Below are 16,934 nucleotides of genomic sequence, written 5' to 3'. Positions count from 1 at the left end.
ACTTTAATTATATTTTCTCTTTTTCAAGTTAACTTTTAATCTTTATTTAAGTGCCTACCTGATTTTTCTATATTTAAAATTATAGAATATAAACTATTTTGCATCTTTTTAAGAATTTTCCATATTGCTTCATTGACATCTTAATGGTATTTTTAATCACTGCACAAGAATAAAAAAGAAAAAAATAAATTGAATGATATTGAACATTTGATATTGAACATTTATTTTCAATTTTTCACTTTAATAAATAATACCAATAATAGTTTAATAAATATATTTTCCCTTACAAATAAGAATTATAATTGTTCTGCAATTGAATTACTGAATCAAAGCATATAAAATATGCTGGGGATTTAGCTCAGTGGTTCCACCTCCTGCCTCAGAAGCACAGGGTCCCAAGTTCAATCCCTGGTACCAAAAAAAAAGAAAAAATGTAAAATATCTCTTATGATGAATTTCTAAAAGGGTTTACCAATATTTGTTCTCCCATTGCAAAGTATAAATATTCCCATTTCATCATATCTTTATAAACATGAGGTACTAACATTATTTTTTGTCTTTTGTTCGTTTAAAAGATATAAAATGGTAATGGTGGTTTTAATTGGTATCTCCTCTCCCATTAAATAGTTTTAAATATGGTTGTTAATTATATCCTCCCTTGGCAGTCTATTCATGTCAGGCCTAGCTGTTTTGAAGTTAGAATCCTAGTCAGCTAATCAAATATATAGTCCTCCAAGCCATTTGGAAAGTAGTTTCATAAAACAGCCAACTGAGCATTTGTGACTCAATTAAAATGAGGTTTTTTTCATTTACTTATAAAACTCCAGTGTATCAGAATGATTTAGGTGTGCTTAACTTTTCCTCAACAAGTTTTAGTACTTTTTAGTTCCTTGCCTTGTATGTTCTCAAAGACCAAAGACACCCTTTAGGCCTTCTAAGCCCACTCAAAATCTAGCATTTTCTACGTCCAGATTCTCCCCTCTTTCTTAGTCACAAAGTCATAGCAGTTTCTGACTTTGAAAGGCAGGAGGGCCATAGGAATATGATTCTTTGTATAGTAGAGGAAGGAAAAGGTCCTAAGACAAGGAGAAAAAAACCATAGCTTTTTCCAAGACCTAAACCTACTGTTTCTCAAACAATGCTTACAGAGCCTTGTGGGTAAAGGCAAACATTCAGAATGCTGGCATATGCATCTTCCACAAATTAAGATAGCTTTGCTTCATTCCACAGGGATTCAGACTTCTGAAAGAGTCTCTGCCCAGACAGAAGTTATCCAAAAGCTTTCTTTTAGTAACTACTAAAAAATGAAGTCATTTTTTTTCTAGAATAGTGCAGAGGGAAGAAGACTAAAGTGGTTTAAAATGATACTTACATGGAATAAGACTCAAAAGCTCTGAGTTAAATCTAATGTTAAATCCATTACACAGATTCCTTTATTACTCATATTTCCTCCTGTCTCTTTTGTCTATTTTATTTCTTCCTTCACTTTACTAACTTTTATGTGTTTTTTTATAAGCCAGACCTTCAAAGCAGGCACCTGTATTTTTGTGGTATAATGTATCTCTAAGGGTTCATATGAGCTATCTGAGAAGCATTAGACATAGACAACATTTTTAAACAAGTTTTAGAATTTTAACTTTCTTATGACCTCTTTATTAAAACTGAAAACTCACCTGTCATCTCTTTTATCTTTTCCTTTAATGATTGTTCTGTCCCACTTAGCAAAATAAAAATACATGTCTCTTTTTTCCTGTCTATGTGCATTCCCTGGTGTTTAATAACGTCCTGGGAACAAAAAGTCAAATATAAATATTATTGTGGTGGTGTTGGATGACTCTAAATAACATTTATTTTTTTAAGATAGATGTTTCCTATTTTTGCTTTGAGTGAAATTAAAGTAAAAACCTCATTAAGTTATATACCACTAAAAATAATTTTGATGATAGATCATCGAATGTGAATTTTGAAGCATAAGGAATTTAAACAAGTTATATTGCTAAAAAAAATGCCAAACATTTTCTTCAAATTCCATATACTTACATATATATGTACAAAGTTTTTCAATATTTCACCTATAAAAATAAAAATAGAAAAAGAATCTATGCTAAAATCTGTTTCATTCTAGCAATTAATATGATCCATTAACTGATATATAAAATAATTAGGGAAATGTATCACCATTTAATAACATTCATTTTCACTAAAATTTTATTCTTAGTTTTAATAAATATCACTATTTATATGAGTTATTTTTTGTTCCATTTGTAATGATCATAGAAAATAAAAAAGTGAATATCAATGTTTACATATATTTTACTTGGAAAGATGTATGATGGGGTAAGAAAGATCTATGAGAAAATAAAACGGAAATACAAATTCAAAGAAAGTTAAAAATGATATAAAATTTCTAATATTTTAAAGAACTTGTACTTTAAGATGCTTTAGGTAGATATTTAGATTCATTGGGTACACTTAAAGGAGAAACAGGGTTTCTTTTAAATCATCAATATTTAGGTACGTTTAAAATTTGTAATAAAAACTATATATGTGCATTTAAATATGTGGGAGGGAGAACAAAGATTTCCAATATTCTTTTAGAAGATATACAAGCAACAAATCCTTTTTGGGACATAGCAAACAGAAATCAAAGCAAAAATAGGTAAGTATGGAACATCTTACTATGGATCAGAAGAGTCCTCTAGTGAGAGGAGGTGTGGGTTTTGAAGTGCCAAGAGAGTATTTCATTGTAGGCTTTGTGTTCAGTATTCTTGGGATTCGTAATTAAAATTTATTCATTTCAATCTCATGGAGAAGTATGCTTCTGAAGAGACATAGTGACATGTCATTTAGTTATATTTAAACACATACACACACACACACACACACACACACACACACACTATTACCAAAGGAGGAATTCTCATGAGTTTCCAGGCAAAGTTACATTTCCATTTTCCTTAAAATAATAACAAGTAGCTAGCTTTATTAAATGTCTACTATTTTCTAGGGTAGAGGTTCTCCTGAGAAATTGCTATAAATGCAAATTCTTATGCCCCAAATCTACTGAATCAGAAACTCTGGGCATGGGGCTCAGGAAACCAGGTAATCTAGATGCAAGCCAAAGAAGATAATATTACAAAACATCCAGCATGGTGCCTTGAACATAGGCATTTCATAAAAGCTAGCTGCTACTATTTTTAATAAATAGTTAATTCTAGCTCCCTAGGAGAATTTTTCTAGTTAATTCTAGCTCGTTGGAAGAAACAGTTCTATGTGTTCAACTATTCATAGGATGTAATAGAGCTTAAATCAAACTTATTGCCTGTACTCAAAACAGATTTCCTCTACCAGAGTCTTCATTTCTATCACTAGAAGAAATATATCTGTAAACCACTGAGGTTTCAACCATAAGCTGTCCTACTGAAGGATGATACATTGTGATCTCAAGAGCCTATATGCCTGGATGTATTTCTTCTATAAGCTCTTCAGGCTCTGAAATTCTCCCCATCAAAAGTCACTTTATTAGCTTAAGAAATTTCCTCCAATATGAATTTTGTTAAAATTCATAACAAAATGTGAAAAGGTGTATCAGATAATCAGAATACAAGAATTTACCTAGCAGACCCCTCAGAGTCTTGTGCTACTGCTGCTGCTAACCATGATGAGGGTGATCATGACAGGCGTGATTTCTAGATGGGGGATCTGAGCAGGTCTCTTGCACCAGTAGATGGCTGCAAGTCATTCAAAAAGGAGCTGTGCTCTAGCAGTCTACCTCTACCCCTGCAATGCCCCTAGGAAATAGGCACCTCCCAGCAGGAAATGAGTCAGAAAGGTCCAGCAACTTGCCAAATTCACAGACCCAGGGAGAGAAAAGACTTTGTTCTCATACTTACAGAGAGGACACTCTGCATTTTGCTTTTGCCCTAGAGAACTGTAGATAATACCAGACCTAACCTACTTCATAGCTTTCCATTAGTCAAAGCATTGCCATCCCTTAAATTCTAGTTTAGTTTTTTACTTCTAATTTATTTCTACCTCCAATCTCAGCCAATCTCATATTTTCTGCTTATTTTGTCTTTGTAAAAACTCTTCCATCAGTTTAGAATTCTGCAATGTTTTATCACTGTTTAGTGCAGAAATTATTTAATTTCAGTGATTCCAGGATTTACTTAGTGATAGGTCTCCCACTACCTCAGCAGCTATTATGTATAGTAGCTGCCCTCTTCCTATGGTGCCTTGCCCCCTCCCCTGTGTGACATCATGCCAAGATGGTTGCTCCCACCAAAGAACAAACCCTTCTTCCCAGCATGCCCCTGGTCCCACCTAGAGAGTAACCTAATACTCGCTCACCTCCTATCACCTAGTGATGTCACTGGCTCCTCCACTCCCTGATCACTACCTCACTCAACCCCACCTCAGCCCCTACAAGCCCCACCCCAGTCTCTATAAAAGACTCTCCCTGCCCCAGCCATGCTGCTTTTGTCTCTCCTTTGTTCAGAGACAGCCCGGCAGATCTATTCCCCTAATAAAGGCTTGTTGTGGCCTGGTCTGGTCTTGGTTTTCGGCCCTTTTACCTGACATTTCAGTGTTATATTTAAATACAGATTCCCAGGCTCTGATTTAGTTCATCTGAAACTGGGGTCCATGAATCTGAATTTTGACCACCTCCACAGAGATAATTAGGGTGTCCCAAGACTACAAACTATATTTTGAGAAATACTATCTGTTGTGCATTTAATTCATACTCAAGTTATCATTTAAAGTGCTCTAAAATTTGGTTTACCTTATCTATTCCACCTTTAAAGAACAAATGTTGGCCATTCTTTGGCTTTAATATGAACTGAGAAAATCGTTCTTTATGTATTTATATCAGAATTTGCTACATGGAGCATAAATGACTAAACTAAATAAAAATATCCAGAAGTATATGTCTCTCAAAAGAATTCTATTTCCTTGGGGGGTACAGCAAACAAGAAACTAGAATGGAGAATGACAACAGTACCAAAGTGTGGCCCCTGAAGTGTCAGCAACTTCTCCACATAGAGGGGCATGATTTTTCATTGAGACCAGGATTTTGAGATGAGTATTACATGTTAAAACTCATGGTACTCTCAAAATGGAGTTGAAAATTTGAAGCAAGTAAGACCAAGACACAAGTAAAATTATCAGTTTTTTTAAAAAATGTGATTATGTTCTCCTAAATAAAAACTATTGAAAATTTATCCTCTTAATTTGACCCCACAAGTTATTTTTTAGTATTCACACCACTGTAAATAGAATGTGCTCAGTAAATAGTGGACAGTTATATTCTGCTTATATACTGACTTATTGCCTCAACTATAACCTGTAAATTGAATTACATGATGATAGTTATAAAATCTTGCATGTTCTTATGAGTTGGAGTACCTGGCTTTCATGGAAGAACTATAGTATGTCAAATGCTATGGCTTCCTGTGAACTAACTCAGCTGAGTTTGTTTTTGTCACTTTTGGAAATTAAAATTGATAAAAATGTTAAACAGGCATTGTGTTAATACCATTAGCCCAGTGTATTTTTCCACCTTAACAGTGACACTATGAAGCAGGAACTGTCATGATCCTTAATATTCTATTGTTGAAGATGAGGTGTAGAGGTTTAAGAGATTCACTGGAGACAATGAAAGGAAGTGGTGGAACCAAGATTCAATGGCAAGTGAAGAGGATGAAAGAAGGTAGTAGGAGAGGTGCATACTTGAATCAAACCTTCTCTCCTTCAAAGTTTTCAACATGGTTTCATCACTAAGGGTACCAAGTTTTCTAGCAATGTGCAGGGTGTGATGAAATCAACTGGTAACTTTACTCTCTTAGTCCACCTGATTCTTTCATTGACCCAAACAGTCTCATTCTTACAATTTCTAAACTGACAACTTTTAAGCATCATGGAAACAACATGAACATGAGGAAAATGTGGATGTGGGTGATAAGCAGGATTCTCTAGCAATAGATCCTCTACCATTTTTCATGAGCAATTCATTATTCAGGGTGGGATAGGGAAACTTAAGACTTCACATATTACGGTTACAAATCAAGGGAAGCACAATAGGTAGGTGGATGCCATAGAGAACTAATTTGTTAACAGGAAAAAATATGAAAGTATGCCCTGTAGATGGTGAGGGCTAGTTTTGTTTGCTTATTTTGATTTGGTCTGTGTATTTAATGTCCTGCAATTTATTGTGCAGCAATTTTAAGGACCTGACCTTAATTTCATGACTAGAACTTCCCTGAGCATCAGAATCACCTGGAAGATTAACATGCAAATCTCGGGCCCCAACCCCAGCATTTCTGATCCACTAGATCTGGATGAGGCTAAAAACTGGCATTTCTATAAAGTTTCTAGAAAATGCTGATGCTGCTAGTCTGAGAAACACATGTTGAAAACCATTGCATTGGATTATCTGTATCACATTATATTTTGGTGATCAATATTTTGTTCTTTTCCAGAACTTTTTCACACTGTTGAATCTTAATTTAAGGTTTTAAAAGCCCTGAAATTAAGCAGGGTTGAGGATTTGTTCATATTTTCTTTTCTGAGACTCTCTTTTCCTCAACTTCACTATTTCTCAAATGCATCCTCCCCACCCCACCACAATTCTAAAAATGCTTGCTTGAGCCCTTAACTATAAGTCTCAATAGGCTGGGTCTTATCCCCCAAAATCCCAAAGTTTTGATAATATGCTTTATATCTATTATTCAAATATACTCTATGTTTCCATGATCTATAAAAATTTGTAAAATCTTTTTCTGTATCATTTAAGAATAAATAATCTTCCAGTCAAACTTGTTCTACTATGGTTCTTAACCAGACACGAGGAGGCGCCAGTCGCACGGGAATGGCTCGAAACTGTCTTCAACGCCGCAGCTGGAAGATAGACATCATGTACTCTTTTTTTTTTTAATTAAATTCTTTTATTGGTACATTGTAGGTATACAACACAATTACATTTCTCATTGGGAATGTACCTTTACATAATGCATCTTGGTTCTTATGGAAAAAATAACATCATGTACTCTTTTCAACACCAATTTCAAAATCTGCCTTAATTCCTATCAGGAAAGGTTCCTCAATTAAATTACTTTCTGTCTGAGAGGAAAAGGGTTTCTATAGGGATTATTTTAGGTCTCTGAAAGCCAGTAAGAATGAGAAAAATAACCTTGAATGTAGACCTCAGCAAAACAGCCCTCAGGTGCCTCGTCACTAAAAGTGGTTCAAGAACCAACAGTAGAAAGATCTGTTTTAGCATAAAATGCTCAATGCCCAGCGCAGGGCCTCTGAGTCGAAATCTGCATTGTTACAGGATCCCCAGGTGATTTGCATACGACTGAGTGACATTTGAGAACCATTGCTGCTGGGCTAAACCTTATACTCCTTAAAATATTTAGACCTTTATTCTCCATCCCCTGTATCATCTCCAGCCCCCAGAAAAATATAAAATTGACCTTAAATTTCCACTTTGCTTAATCTGTTAAAGATATATGTTAAGAATTTTTAAGTGATAGCGTGTTTTTAAAATTTTTTTTCCTGAGGCTACTCCTTTGTGAGGTTATTAAAAATGCATGTGAAATCTGCTATACATGACAGGCAGAAAATCATCTCACAATTAAGAAATTTTATGATGCTTACATAGCTTGTGTGTTCAGTCATTTCAGGCAGAAAAATCCATAATTTCAGTTAGAAGTGTCAGTCTGGTAGCTGTAAAATACAGGCCTTAACCTTCTCTGTCTGTCTTGATCAGAACAGCTTCTAATATAGTGACCCATTTCTCTGTTCTCTCATGGCTGCTTTCCTTGGGGAAATCAGATTGGAGGATATAAAAGACAAGCTTTAATTTATCTTCCCCTTCTTTATACTTGTCCATAACCCAAACACATGAACATACTTCTTTCCTCTTGAGCTAAATGTAACTTCAGCACTTCTCTTGCCTTAATGTGTTTTCCTAATTAGCTTTAACATTAAAACCAGCTGCTTCTGCAGTGTTTTTTACTTTTATAAAGCATTAGAAGATTAATTGACTCATTATGTAGAAACAAGAGGATACAAATTTAGGGGAGGTTTTTGTTTAACTTGGGTTATAAATTGCAGCTCATTTTCTTTATTTATGTTTTCCCTACGCATTACATCTCCCACAACTAAGGGCTTTTTGTTTTAGTCTTATAGATGATCATTTCTTTGTTTCTTTGAAGTGAAATCAATTCAGTATCTAAATACTCGCTACTGAATTGAGACAAAAGCCCTAAAATTATAAAAGCTGCTTGCATAGTCTTTGTTTGTCAAACGAGAAGACAGAGAGATAGAAGGTTCTGGTTATATTCCTATCATTACCTATCTTTGAATTTCAGGCAAGTGTCACATAGTCCTCCCAGAGTGTAAGTTTCTTCATACATCAAGTGAAGCTAAAATTGGTTCTAACAAGCCAACAAAGTGGCTGTAGGGGAGCATAATATAATGTAATTTAAATGCAATATACTAATAAGATGTATAACTTCTATTTAAATCTCATTATTCCAGCTTGCATAAAAACAGATTGTTGTTATATCTTTATGCATATAAAAAGGTTTATAAATGTATTGCTACTACCCAGTTAGTGATTCCAGAAAATTAACACCATAATCAGAAAGGTTACTATTTATTTAATTTTTACTATACTTTAAATACTTTACAAACAGAATTAATAAAAATATTTATTCAATTATTATTATATATTTTGTTATATTTATCACTGATTCAATACATAGTAAGAAGTTATTTGAAAAGGTATTTGAAAGGGTTTAGGCTCTGGACTTTACATAGATTCCTTCATAAATTCTCACAGCAATCCTATAAGTTTGGTATCACATATTTCCTCTATGCTACTGATTAGAAAACTGAGATATGAGGAATTAAGAGATTTACAAAAGTTTGGCTGTAATTCAGGTTTACATGGCTACAATTTTCATGATTTTAACCCATCTGCTTTATTGCTACTTCCTGTCTTTGATCCTTTTATGCAGATCTGAAATTCAGACACATTCTGTACGTCGCCTTTATATTCCCCTTACCCTTCACTCTGCCCTCAAGAATGCCAGTGCACACATTTTTAGACACAGAAATGAGATGCACTTGGACATGAAGCTCAAATGAGACAGAAATGAGGACAGACAGCACTTGAGGGCACATACTTTCCTTAGAAATTCAAGAATTCATCTCTACAAGAATAGTATATATCTGGAGGGAGGAAAGAAGAAATCTAAAATATTTCAGCAGCTCACTGATAAGAGGAAAGCCATGTCTTAACTTTACTGTCAAGCCAGCCTTCAAACAACACTTGGCTCCAGCGTTTGTCCAGCCATGGCCCGAGTATGTCCTTGAAGGGTAGCTTTACAAGAGTGTCCTAGGGCTTGCAGAAATCATCATCAGAAATCTCTCTGTATTCTAAGGGTTTAGTTTCAGGACCAGCACAGCTACCCACTGCAGATAGCCAAATTTGTTGGTGTTCAGGTCCCTTATGCAAAATGGCACAGTACTTTCATATAACCTATGAAAACTTCCCATATCCTTTAAGTCATCTCTAGATTACTTATATTACCTAACACAATATAAATGCTATCATTGTATTGTTTAGGGAATAATGATAATTTAAAAATCTGTATATGTTCAATACATACACAATTTTTTCTCATGTATTTTTTGACCCAAGTTGATTGAATTCCTGGGTACAGAGGGGCAGCTGTACTGAAAAGTCACAAGAACCTAAATCCAAGTTTTCCTCTGGGTTTTTTTGTTTCCAGAAAATAAGTTGGGAGAAGCACTGTATTTTTGTTAAGGAAGGAATAGACTGATGTTTAAATTTTGAGAGTAGGATTAGGAATAGTGCCCTGGATTCCTTGAAGCAGATTTACATTTTTGCATAATGGCAGCAGTAATAACATTTATTTTGTGCTATTTATTGGGCACCAATTAAGTCTAGTAACTGTGTTACTTCTGGTCCTCAAATAAATTTCTAAGGTATTATACCCAGATTTTATAGAGGAGGAAACTAAGCTTAGATATGTTACCTACCCTATATCACATAAAGGAGGTGAAGCTAAATTTGAATTTTAGTCTACATGACTCTAATGTTAAAGTTTTATCTAGGACATTCTGCTACTCCTCAAAGATCTTTCCAAATATTTTATTCCTGTAAATATTATAGTTAACAGGAAGGTTTATTTACCAGAAGTGCCAAGTAGAGCCATAGACAAGATATTTTCATAAATTTTTATTTTGATAATTCTACTAATTAGATAGACTAATAGTAATAATCAAAGCTGAACCCTGTGAAGGAATAATGCTGAACTAGGATTCCCAAGTTAATCCTTAATCATAATTATCAGTGAAAAATGTTTTGTATAGAATTAGCTTTGTAGGAAGTAATTGAATGAATATTGCAGGAAGATGTTCATGGTTAAGATGCAAGTGAAGCATTCCTGAAGCCTGAGGCCAGGATATATTCAAGGGTTAGGACCTGTGCCTGGCTAGCTAAAACCCTTCTGAGCAAGGAATGATGTTGAGGGTATGGACTTGGGGAACACAAACGGGAATTTTATGTTGATAATGTAAAGGTAACATAAGCCAATTAATGAGGACATCACAGAAGAATGACAGAGACTGGCAAGAGATAGCTTGTTCCATGCAAAAGGCTATTGAATTATACTCACATGTGTGTCCCATGTCATCCTGGCATTACTTAGCCTCCTAAGGAAGCTTTTTAGACCTGACTTCTCTAAATCCCAGAATCTCCACTAAAAAACTATCTAGGATTTATCTACACACGATTTATATTTTTTCTTCAATAATTGAAAGTGTTTTTTTTTAACTCAAGACTGTAGAGGCATTAAGGTTTAGTTAAGAATAATTCTGGAAAGAAAACATAAATATGGAAATTATATATGCATTTAACTTATATAAATTAACAATTATATGCATCAAATTTCATGTGCAGAACTAGATGACATTATTAACATCAATTTTCCTCACACAGAAAGTAATGAAATCTTTTGTTAATTGGAGCTAGGAAATTTTATAGTCTAGTCTGGATTCTCTTGTGTTATCATTCAGGCTTCCTGCTTTGATAGATGCTGGGGAATTCAACTGCAAATAAGTCTCAGAGGTTCTCTGTATGAAATTGCTCCAATTATGACTTCAGCATATTCTCATCAAGCACATATCTGAAGATGTGTACTTCTTCCCAAATGCAGCCTGAGGTTGCTAATGATCTGTGAAGGGACACCTGTGGGTCAGTAACACTCACTATCATCAGGTTACCTCTCTTGCCAATCACTGCACAAGTGAAAAAGCCTGGCTTTCTTGACAGGAGAGAAAAGGTTTCATTCAACATTGCTCAGAATCAAGGACTCTATATGACACTTCCTGACTATGCAATATGACCATTCCCATATAAAATCCATAATTCTACATATTCAGATGTTTTAAAACCTTTTTCCTTTGTAAATCAGTACTAGCTTAAAATGTTTAAATAAAACTGAAGACACCACTTCTATTTTATGGAATGAAAATATTGAATATCCCCAAACAAATGAGTGATGATTATTAGAATAGCATTTATTTGAAAATATGCCTTTATTAATATAATTGAATTATAATAACTGTTTCAATAGATAATGGAGAAAGTTGTTGTTTATAAAAACTTGAAAAGTATTTCATTTGCAATCCACAAACAATGATTATTCTCTGTTCTGAATGTTTCCAAATTGTTTGTAATTAATTTTTCAGTATATTATCTATTCTTATTTCTGAAGGGTCTCCAGTGTCAGTAGGTATAGTTGTCCAGGTTGAAAGTGTTGACAGCATTTCAGAAGTTGACATGGTAAGTTTCTCTATGAGCTACTGGTCTTTTTCTAGAAAAGTACTTAATAGTGGTAAAGTCACTGGTATTTTAATAAATGTTTTAATTATGTATGTTATTTGTCTTTCCTACTTTGTTGAATAGTAGAATTATGTTTACTTTACTCTCTTCTATTCACATATTTAACCTTTGATTATGATTGTCTTTCCAATTCCCCTTTTTTATCTCTAATGGCTTTTCAATGGTGAAGCACTATAGAACATCATGATACATGTATCTATATAACATGGACTTGGAACAATCATATAAGAAGGATAGTCCTAATACATGTGCAATGTAAAAACATGACCATCAATCTGTACCTATAATGATAGAAAATGAGACCAAGTTTCATAGACTGCTTGCATATGTTTCAATTGATGTTACTTGTGCTTATCTGTGAACCTGTAGTGGAAGACAAAGGTTTTGTTTTTTTTTAGGTTGATGAGACTAAAAATTTAAGAAAATTTTGTCAATTTCTTTATATCTTATGGTTGTCTAGAAGAGACTGCCATTATTTTATTTTACAGTGAAATACCTGTATTTTATAAAATATTATGTCAAGCCCTGTTCATAAAACTTGATACTAACCACTTCTTTTTACCCTTTTTCCTTTTTCTCCATTTTCTGTCTCTTGTGACATTTAACATGCTTGCTTTGTATAACTTTCTTCTCTTAACCTGTTTTTACCATTTTATCTATTTTTGTGTTATCATATCCTCTTTGCCATAAGTTTTCCGTTTCATTTTCTCTATTCCTAATTTAGAACCGCCTTCCCTGTCTACATAATCATCAGAGCCATTTTTCATTTAAGGAGTTTTCAAGGTTTTCCAGAATTTTACTCTGAGAAAGAATAGGTAATATTGTGGCTAACTTCTCTGTACAAGCCTGCCATACTTGTTTTCAGATATGTAATTTCTTTCTAACCACTCCTGATAACTTGTTAATGAACTCTCAGAGTTTTGTTTAACACCTTTTAGTTTATTTTTCAGTACTAAATGAAGACTGTATTTATAGTTTCTAATTTTCAGTGTTTGCTTCCTTGTTCTTACCTAATTGCTACATGTCCTTAAATCTGAGTCATTCTTCCCATTTCATTTTGTTCTCCCCAGTTCTGCTATCTTTTCTATCTTTTTTCAGTGTTTCTTTTCCTTCCATCACATACAAATGTTAGTGGCAGGGCTTTGACAAGTACCCTAGTACTTAGTAAGATGCAATTTATGGATATAGTTTACATTTTAGTTCTATGCCCCCATCCATACACCCAAAGTTTTAAACTATTTAATTTTGAATGCCTTTTCATGGAGGCTCTGCCCTTTCATTGACTCTAGAACCCAGACTTTGCTTTTCCTTAGACTCACTCTGTTTGTTACACTTAAGTCACTCACCTGGTTCTTGGAGTCCTTTGAGATTCTCCTTCCTTTTCTGTTTTAAATATGGCAGCTTGGATTTTTGTTTGTTTATTGTTGTTTGGGGTTCCTGTTTTTGGGGGGGGTTGGTACCAGGGATTGAACTCAGGACCTTGTGCTTGCAATGCAGGCAGTGGAACCACTGAGCTAAATCCCCAGCCCTAATTTTTTAAATAATACATAAAAGTTATATATATTTACATATATACATGTAAACATTGCATAATACATGCATACATTGTATAATATTCAACTCAGGATAAACATCTAATAAACATTTATCATTTCTTTATGGTGAAGACTTTCAAAATCGTTTCTTTTAGCTTTTTGATATGGGTAGTACATTAATGTTATATAAAGCCACCTAAATCTGCAATAGCACACCAGGACTTCTTGCTCCTATCTAACTGTAACTTATTACCCATTGATCCACTTTTTCCCATCTCATCCCATCACTTCAACTACTCTTTCCAGCCTCTGGTAACTTCCATTCTACTCTCATCTTCTACAAGATCAATCTTTTTAGATTCCACATACATGGGAAATCATGTCTTCCAATGAAAGCATGTTTTTGAATGAAATCAACTCTTCAATGAATAAAGTTAAACAACTTTGTTTTTAAAACTCCATTTTCCATCTGAAAAGATTTAATTTGTTATTATCCCAATCTATGTACTTAATGGACACTTTTATATAAATTAATCCTTGCACTTCATTTCCTTTTCTGGAATCTGTTACATGTGTGCTCTTAAGAAATTTTCAAAAGTTGTTTTAGATACTTTTTGTGATACAACTTTTTGATGCATAAACTGTAACATTTTGTTATTATAGAATGCAGTCTGGAAATTTAGATTCCATATATATTATTTTAATAAGCAATATCACAAAAGATAGGGACCAGGGATATACCTCCGTGGCACTGCGCCTGCCTTGCAAATGCAAGGTCCTGAGTTCAATCCCCGGTACAGAAAAAAAAATCACAGAAGATAAAAGTATAAAAGATAGAGAAAAGGAAAAAGAAAACTAAGCAGGAATCTCTTAAGGAAGCAGTCCTAAAAAATACAAATTATTAAAATCAAATCTTTTCATCTGTATACTTAATATTTTTATTTATAGTAATTCCTCCCAAAACTGGATGAAAATTTCAGGACACCTAAAAATTCCAAGAAGGTCTAAATGAAATCTATGATTCATTATACCTTATTTCTGACTATAAACTTGTCAGCTAATGATTGGTCTATTCCTTACCATTCTCTAATCCAATATTTATTTCAGTTCAATATAGATATGAAGTTAAACTTTCTTTATTTTGCCACCACTCTACCAAAGGAAACAGGACCAATTTAACTCATTAATAAAAAAAGGCCTGATCTAGAAGATTTTGACCCTTCCATGCTCAAAGACAGTACTTCCTCACACCTTTATGCTGCAGAAACAAGCACTTATTTCCCTTCCCTGACATAACATCTAAGTTATCTCTGAATGACCTGATCTGCATCTAAAATTCTCATTGTCCAACTCTGCAGGCCCTAAAACTGGACATCATCTTTATTCTCGGAATAAGGCTAACTATGCTACTTGGTATCAAATAAAACTGGACTGAGTTCACTATGTCCAATTTGAAAATCCTTTCTAATTATCAATGACATTCACCCCACCCCCAGAGTTAGCTTTTTAAATTTCTCCGTGTATCATCTTCACATCTTTTCTTGTCTCACCCTGAATTCACTTTCAATATCTTTAAATTCTATCTCCCAGCATGGCCCTCATGACAGTGCCAGCTAATGGTGACGGTGATATATCACCAACATGCGCCAAAGTTGGCTATTTGACTTCATAAACTCTGTGACTTCATAAACTTCATAAACCCAGTGACCTTCAGATCAGATTGAGCAACTCATTCTAAATATATCCTTATTAAGGCAATCCATGCATAATTCCTTGTAGAGTAGTGCTATGTTTAATGGATGAATCATTCTATTTATTTGCCCTTACCCTAATCCAAAATTACACATAGCTAATGCTCCTAGATTAATCCAGAGCAATAATACAATATACTTCTATTCTGAACCTAGAAAAAACAAACTAGCTAGCAATTAATTGGTGACTTATTTGTACTTTACTGAGACATATCCTTTGTTTGTATAATAAATGCCAAAGTTTCATTGTATGCATTGCTTCAAGAAAAAAATGGATTTTTGTTGGGAACTAAAAGATAACAAGTAAACAATTGTAAAAAGTAAGACACACTGCTACTGCCCATACCCAGTGATTTGGATCAAGCCAGCAGGTTTTCTGTTCAAATAACTAAAATGTCAACCATAATATCTGAAAGCCAAACAAAACTAAAATTGTTAACTAAATTTTTTGCTAATATAGTTTTTTCATCTCAACTTCATATCCTTACAACTGGGGTGCACAGATCAATTCAAAGCCCTGAGCTGTACTGAATCAGAATCTCTGGGAACTATCTTCTAGGACATGCACCATCTTAAAGTTCGCATGTGATTTTTTTCTTTTAAACATAAATTTGACAAATGCCTTTCATGCTATTGTTTTTCCCTCCCTCTCTCAAGCTGAGAAAGATCACTGTCTATTCCAGGACCTCTGGCAACTTGCTTCCCACCAATTGTAATAAAAAATGTATCTGGGTTTAGGGGAACTGTAGTTTATTAAATTTGGGAGACATACTTTAACAAAAATAAAATTATGAATGAAAAGCAATTCTAAAAGTGAATATCTAGGTTAAGAAAAGAAATCACATAAAATAATGGACAACAAATATTGGAGTTTTATGTCCTCTTTTGAAATCTCTTTAGATGGCTTACCTAGAAATGCTTCCTATTGATGACCCAACTACTCTTTTTCCCATTTGAATATTCTATAACTCTTAGTAACTATTGACATTAATTGGATTCCATGTGAAGGAAAACTCTAAACTTAAGCTTATTAGTATCACATTGAATTTACCAGAAAATACAAAATATATCATTAACCTATAAGTAATTAACAGCTGTGACAGTCAGTCCCAGATCTAATAGTGAAGTGATGATTCTGAACCCTATTCCTGCTGGTTTTGATTGCTCTCTTTTTCTTTCTCCCCAGGATTTTATAATGACTTTTTATCTCAGACATTACTAGAAAGACAAGAGGCCCTCCTTTCCTAGCACAACAAACAGAAGCATGACCTTTGACTATAGAGTAATCGAAAAGATCTGGGTTCCAGACATCTTTTTTGTCCATTCTAAAAGATCCTTCATCATGATGCTACTATGGGAACTACCATGCTGCGAGTTCATCCTGATGGCAGTGTCCTCTTCAGTATCAGGTGAGGAGGGCCCTCACTGCCTTTGGCTTCCTTGGCCTGCAGCCGTCCATACCAAAATTGATGGGTCTCACTTCAGACTAAACTCACAACATTGCTCTCCATTAATAATGTTGAAGATTGGGAAACAAGAAGAAAATGCAATTTTCCTAGTTCTAACATGCAAATTTTGAAGAATGGCTTCCAATTCTTCCTATACTCTGGGAATATGCTGGTTGGACAAATAGAGTGGGGCTGAACTGTGAAAATCCTTAAAGGTGTGAAACACAATTTTACAGGTATACAAACCTGTTTCTCCTCA

General features: G+C 34.1%; 1 protein-coding gene across 1 annotated transcript in view; it reads left to right on the top strand.

Annotated features, from left to right (window-relative positions):
- Positions 1-16,934, top strand: part of Gabrr3 (gamma-aminobutyric acid type A receptor subunit rho3) — a 60,582-nt gene that overhangs the window by 11,117 nt on the left and 32,531 nt on the right. The window contains 4 exon segments of the mRNA XM_087210202.1: positions 4,966-5,074; positions 11,809-11,881; positions 16,414-16,564; positions 16,567-16,636. Of these exon segments, the coding sequence (XP_087066328.1) occupies positions 4,966-5,074; positions 11,809-11,881; positions 16,414-16,564; positions 16,567-16,636 (403 nt within the window).

The sequence above is a fragment of the Heterocephalus glaber genome, unplaced genomic scaffold (assembly GCF_053883595.1).
Source record: "Heterocephalus glaber isolate CG9 unplaced genomic scaffold, H.glaber_assembly_v1.0 deba00000122, whole genome shotgun sequence".
Classification (NCBI taxonomy): Eukaryota; Metazoa; Chordata; class Mammalia; order Rodentia; family Bathyergidae; genus Heterocephalus; species Heterocephalus glaber.
Note: the sequence above shows the minus strand (reverse complement) of the source record. Positions and strands in the feature narration are given on the sequence as shown.